At 40.1% G+C, this 7,035-nt stretch overlaps 1 protein-coding gene across 1 annotated transcript in view; it reads right to left on the reverse strand.

The window, feature by feature from the left end:
- Positions 1-634: 634 nt before the first annotated feature.
- The window catches only part of DYRK4 (dual specificity tyrosine phosphorylation regulated kinase 4), a 26,579-nt gene continuing 20,178 nt past the window's right edge, over positions 635-7,035 (reverse strand). Inside the window, 5 exon segments of the mRNA XM_009636518.2 lie at positions 635-870; positions 1,319-1,473; positions 5,372-5,501; positions 6,014-6,074; positions 6,993-7,035. Of these exon segments, the coding sequence (XP_009634813.1) occupies positions 635-870; positions 1,319-1,473; positions 5,372-5,501; positions 6,014-6,074; positions 6,993-7,035 (625 nt within the window).

The raw sequence follows: 7,035 nt of genomic DNA on the forward strand, positions 1-7,035 counted from the left end.
CCTGCTGATATGAATACTGAGTGGAGTCTCTGCAGAAGTGGGCCCAGAATACCACTCTTCTTTTTTGCTGCTGAAGAGCTAAAGAACATCATTTACATTTCTAAATGTGCTAAGAAGGTGTGTCAATGGCTTCCATCTAGTGCTTCACTATGAAGAAGTGGGAGATAGACAAGGAGGAAAGTGAAGGCGCTGAGTCTGATTTCTCATATTTTTTTATACAGAAGTAAATTCAGTAATCCTATCCATGAATTATTCCTGATTTACACTGATATAAGTGAAAGGATTCAGATTCTTCAATCAATGCATTTGCATTTTAGCTCCAGGAAAATCTAAGATTTGAAAGTCTTTTATAACATCAAGAATAAGTCACTCTCCACCTCTACAGTCTCCATTTTATTGCTGCCGATTGTGAAGGATCTCTGATCACAACAAGGATGTAGATGATGAAAAGGAATGGTTTTCAAATTCTGTCTTGGTTGCCTGGACTATTTCAGGGTAAAATGAACATTAAATATACTTACAATGTGCACAGCCCATGTACAGACAGATACAGCTTATATTCCTGAGTACAAATAATACCTACAAAATACACCAGGTGCGCAACTGAACCAATCATCATTGCCTGTGCTGGGTATTACTTAATTGGTGGGAAAAAAAGAGAATTTTTTGGAAGCGCTGTTTCACCACTGTGTTCTGCTTGATCATTTTTTATAGGCTTCTCCATTTGGGTCTCCAAAAATTTCTCTGGAATAACATGTTTCCTTGTGTTCCACACATCATTCTCTGTTGTGCCTGTGGAGGGCACAGTGGGACTCAGTCTTTCAGCCAGTTCACTTTTCACTTTGTCAGCCGTATCTTTCCATATATCATCTGTAACAACAAATAAATAAAATGATAGGGTAAGGCCAGACTCTTAGCAGCAGACAAACACATAATCGCCACAAATTCACAAAAAATCAGTTGAAAATTTTCTCTGCGATCTTACAACCACCACAGGTGCATTCCTTTGCTCTGGAAGTGATGTGCGCTACGGTGTGCTGTCAGACACCATAACTATTTTGCTGTCAGTAGGGAAAATATCTTTCCATGTGAATCTTTAGTACTGCCAGTCTTCTTGCTGGCAGCCGCTATAAAACTAAGTAATGGGTTTCTACAGAAGAGAGAAATGGTGGCTCTATCCACCACATTCCAGTGACCAGCCATTATCTGCACACTGTGTACTATCACCTCACCTTACTTTAGACAGATGACATTAAATATAAAGAAATATGGAACACTGATAGAAATGCACTTAGTTCTCCAGGTAGCACATGCTTACGAATATTGTCTCTTTTCTTTTCTGGTGTAGAGAAAGCGCCATCACTCAGCTTCCCTGAAGTCTGTGTTTTCTGTTTCGCTCTGTATATTTTTGGTTCCTGGATCCATGCATGCTTCATTGCTTCATCGGGAGTCATGCGCAAGGCAGGTTCCCACCTCAAATCCATGGTAGACAAATAGTTATTTAACAGTAGGTCTAACTGAAAGTCAGTTTAAGCCAAAAGATTCAGTATTGTCTTCTGAAAGTCACGTCATGAGGACATTTTTTGAAACAAAAGAATTCTAACTGAAAACAAGGAAAAATCTTATGTGATCTTCTCCATCCTTCTAAACTTTTTATTTACTTCAGCACTGTGTGCTTTGCTGGTCAAACCCTCTGCAGCATCAAACCATTTTTAATATGCAGTTCACGGTGTTATTAGGGTAGGGACCCTACTGAATATTTGTTTCAAGGTTTTCACATACTGTCAAGGCTAGCTCCAAGAAAGGGAACATAAATGAGACATAGGGTAATTCATTAAAAGATATGTCTTCTCTAATTTAACTGCACTTGAAACTACTGTAGAGATTTAGTGTAAGAAAACTCTTGTGAGTTCTTATTATGGAAATGAAAGGCAAATTTTTTTTTTTGCAAAATCTCAACATTGACTTTACCCTCTCACAGGTTTCATTCACTCAGTTCTCACACCCACATACTCACAAGCGTTCTGGCCTAGACCACTTGTGTGTCACACAGAGGACAAGGGTTGTCAGCTACTGAGACCTCATCACATCTCTGGGGCTCTTGTGATTGGTGGTGAGGTGCAAGTCTTTAGACAGATCTCTCATATCCCTTAGGAGTCACCTGCTGTCTGGGCACAGTCCTTCACATCAGAGCCTTGCTGACTTCAATCTCCATAACTGTTAGGCAAGGTAGCTATTCATGGCCTGGTTTTCCTTGTATTTTGGAACATATGTTTGTTTTCTTTTTGGGCTAACAGACAAATGAACAGCGCGTGTGATATTCTGCAACCTTGCTGTCATGCAATTGCTGTGAGCTTTGAGATTTTTCACTGCCAATCACCAGTGCTGTGGTCTCACCAGAGTGCAGGCTGCCTGGCTGTGGCACAGACAGCACGCCCGCCCATTTTACGGTGGGAGCAGCCCCTGTTCTGCTGTTTCTGCCAGTACTTAAACACATAATACATTTCCATTTGTACTGCATTCATAGAATCATAGAATCATAGAATCATAGAATCATAGAATCATAGAATCATAGAATGTTTTGGGTTGGAAGGGACCCCTAGAGGTCATCTAGTCCAACCCCCCTGCAGTGAGCAGGGACGCTGCTAAGTAGATCAGGTTGCTCAGAGCTCCGTCCAACCCGGTCTTGAATGCTTCCAGGGATGGGGCCTCCACTACCTCTCTGGGCAACCCATTGCAGTGTTTCACCACCCTCGTAAAGAATGTCTTCCTTATATCTAGTCTAAACCTACCCTGCTTCACACCAATCCTAATATTTCTGTTACTAGATCTCTCCATGAGTTGCAGAGTGTTTCACTCTGTTCTCTCTAATCTCAGTGCTGTCCTTAACTGTACAGAAATAATGAGGGAAAAAGATATTCTTGTCATCGCAAGAGCTGAGCAAATTTTTTTGTGGTCTGATGTTCTCATCCACAAAACAGGTGCATACAAGTTGAACACAACTATTTGTAAAGTCATGGCAATAGGATGCTTTGGATTGCAGATTTGCAACTGAAAAAGACAAAATAGTTCAATTCTTTTTGTCTCAAAGAGAATTTTCATTTCAAACCTTACTTCATTCCTTTGAAAATTGAAACAATCCCAATATAAAACATTTTTTTCTGTCTGACCTGGAATGACTTGCTTGCAGGGTTTTTTTTTGCTTCACTGAAATTATTTCCTAAATGTTCTGATTCAGCCAGCAAGCCAAAATGGATCAATGATTCGTACAGCTTTAGCAAGCAGAGAACATTAAAAGCAACCTTCTTGTGGAACAGTAGGATGATTTTTTTTTTAATGTAACCAGAAGTTAGCATGGCTTTCTTTAGGAAAGTACTACTGAACTGCAAGAAAGAAACTTACAGTCAGTGCTAAAGAAGACAAAAAATATTAGCCTTGCATAAGATACAGGAAACACTGGAAAAGGTATGGGAGCAGCTTCTGCTGCCATCACACAGTACAAATTAGGATCCGAGCTCATCCCGAAAGCCTTACTGCACCTATGCAAGAGGTCAGTATTTAAGGCAACCACACAAAATTTTGTTCCTGCTTGCTCAGTCTTTTATTTTGATGGATGAATAAAACCTCATTAGTAACCATCTCCCAAGCAAAAAGACCTGTTAGTAAAATGACACCTCATATGAACAGGGTCCATGGCGTCCTATCCTGTAAAGAGCTTAGTAACCTGACTGCCTTGGAAAAGACACATGGTCATGTTTGAGCCACAAAATAGTTTTGCTTCTCCCACATTATTATATTATATTATTATTATTTATTTATTAAAAAGTCCCATTTACTTTGCAATGACAGATGATATGCTGGTGACACTAAAGCACATCTCCCTTCCTCTACACAAACACATAGACACTTTGCCACTGACACTCTCACCATTGGTGTAGCTCACCATTGGAACAGGTTGCCCCCAAAGGCTGTGGATCTCCCTCTTTGGAGATACGCAGAACCCAACCAGACAAGGTCCTGAGCAACCTGCTCCAGGATTGCTCTGCTTTGAGTGGGATGGTGGGCTAGATGACTTCCAGAGGTCCCTTCCAACCTAAATTATTCTGTGATAATTCTGTGATATTCTGGCATAGGGAATCAGTGGGATTTCCACCTTGTGTGAAGTCTGTTAGCAGTTACATGTTGTTTAGATTTAGCAGTTTACAAAAATGTGCAAATCATCATTTTCCTTTAAGAAAACAGCTGTGGACCACTTGGCATACTAGGTGTTCAGTAGCAAAATCCTTGACTGGAGTAAAGTCAACAGTGTACATTAGAAATGACTGGATCTGAGATGTATTATACTCTTCTCACATTCTGAGCTGCAGTAATTTATAAAAATGTATTCCAGTCAAACAAAAAATACAGTCTATCAGATAATTCTTGAAATGCGCAATGTGACTGCTATCAATGGAAAATAAGTATAACCATGATAAGGAGAAAAAGCATGGAAACTACAAGGTAACACTCCAGTAACTGTGCGAAGTAACCCTCCAGGCTAGCTACCACAGTGAAGAAGCAACCAAACAATACCATTGATTCTGAGGTGGAGACATGTCTGAATGTACTTTGTCTTTTTATCCTTTGCTAAGGAGGAGGTGTATGGTGTATTGGAACTAAAAAGAGTCTAATCTCACCCGAGGGATTATGCACACAGCGAGCAAGATCTCTGTGAGCAGATATTCAAAGAAGCAGAACTGTTTTCATATATATACCACACTGCTATCACCTGGTTGCCATTTCGAGGGCCTAGCACAGAAAATATAGTCAAGCCATTCAAACCAGCTAAGTCAGCTCCAAATATAACTCCACCTGGAGGAAATTGGAAGACTTTCTTCCCACTGGAGCAGGAGTTAGATTTAAGTACAAAACCAAACTTTGACCTCCAGATATGCACTGCCTTGGGACAGTGCATTACCATTATCTATATTATCTGAATGAACCTTTATCTCAGATAAAACAGAAAGGATTTAATACAAAGACCTCAGTGGGTAAAAAACCATTGCTTTCAGAGTTTAGTCTCCACCATCAGAAGATGAAGACCTGCTTTTAGAGGTGACAGTGTCAGCTTTCTTTTGTACCTTGGACTTATCCCATATAGTCTTTCTGTGCAATGTTTTCTCTCTGCAATAAGCTCTGAATAATGATAGTTATCCAAATGCTACTGTGAGGGAAAAAAAAAAAACAACAAAAAACGAACCAAAAATAAGCCCCCATAAAACAAAACACCCCACCAAAACACCCCAACAGATACAAAGATTTTAAAGGCACAAGAAAATGAAAGCAAAGTCAAAACTATCTTGCTGCATATAAGTCAAAACTATGAACTCACATTAGACATCCTTTTAGAAAGTCCAAGAAACCAGCATCATGGGTTTTCAGCACTGTGCTTAGATCCTTGGAGTCTGGGCATCTCTTTTTTCCCTTGCTGTTAGTTATGGATTTAGGAAAACCTTTGGAATCTTAAAAAAAATAGAGATATGCTCCAAAAATTACATTAAAAATCCTCACCAAATCTTTAAGAGAGTTGCAAAAACTGTACCCATACCCATCCCACTAACTCTGGTTTTGCCCTGTTGGACTGATAGTCGGCCAGCATTGTGGCAAACAATATTGGTTACATCCTAGAGACTACATCCTACACTGTGGTTTTTTGTTCATCTTGTGTAATTTCCAAAACCAAATTATACCAGAGGAATGAACTTAATCCCAAAGCCCACTGCATTCCTTTTAGCAATAATATTTTTAAGGAGTAACAGTGGAATTGATTTCCCAATCCCTTCCCTATCACCTTGGCAATGAGAGGCTTGGTTCATTTGTAGGCCTCATGTTACCCTTTTGCTTCTCCTCAATACCTCTTCCTGAAAGAAGTTTTGTCAGCTAAGAAGCAGCTAAGATTTGCTACCGGTGATATTAACTAGTCATTAACTAGCATGGAGGAATCCCACGAGGACAAAGGATCAGAAGCAGTTACCAAAGAACGTTCGCTTTCTTGATGCAGCCTGGATAAAATCAGCTGGTGGAAGACCCAATACCTTCAACATAGAAAAAGAATTCATGAAGTTACTCTTCATTTCACAAACACACATAACAACTGTGATGAGAGATGAGGTATTTCACCCTCCCGCATACGAAAAGAAGCTGAATGTAGCAGTTTACTGTGTAATGTCTACAAATAGTTTCCTCTTGTGCCATTTATTGTGCAAGGAACTAAGGGATTCCTTAGAGATTTCTTATACAGAAAATGTGATCTTATAAGGGATGACACTGGGATCTTCACTACTGCAGAAGACACTAAGAACAAGCATCTCTGCTAATGACACATGTAGGGGGCCACATGGAGAGATGCTGTCTTTGAAAAATCTTATACAAATTAACATGGCACTAGAAGGATCAGAACTTGGGGCTGAGTTCAACATCAGGTTGCAATTTAGTAATTGGTATGGAGTAACTAAGTAACTTGCTTTCATGGGTCAGTTTTGCACCTATTCTAACATTTGCAGTGGGTAGGAGATGTCACAGTACATCACTCCTAAAGGAGGGTGTAGCGAGGTGGGAGTGGGTCTCTTCTCCCGAGTAACAAGCAATAGGACAAGAGGAAATGGCCTCAAGTTGTGCCAGGGGAGGTTTAGATTGGACATTAGGAAAAATTTCTTCACTGAAAGGGTTATCAGGCACTGGAGTAGGCTGCCCAGGGAAATGGTTGAGTCCCCATCCCTGGAGGTATTTAAAAGTTGGGTAGACGAACTGCTTAGGGACATGGTTTAGTAGTGGACAGGTACGGTTGGACTCAATGATCTGAAAGGTCTTTTCCAGCCAAATGATTCAATGATTCCCTCTAAAAGGTCAGCCCGTAGACAAATATATTTCATCCTCTCTTGACTTTTCTTTTTGATGCGGCAGTATAATTTATCAAATGAGTACGCAATTGAAAAGACAATCCTAAAAGTCACCTCCATGATGCAGGCAAGTTGGTCAACTTCATTTTCCCCTGGA

This window comes from Egretta garzetta, unplaced genomic scaffold, assembly GCF_000687185.1.
Source record: "Egretta garzetta isolate BGI_Z169 unplaced genomic scaffold, ASM68718v1 scaffold293, whole genome shotgun sequence".
Classification (NCBI taxonomy): Eukaryota; Metazoa; Chordata; class Aves; order Pelecaniformes; family Ardeidae; genus Egretta; species Egretta garzetta.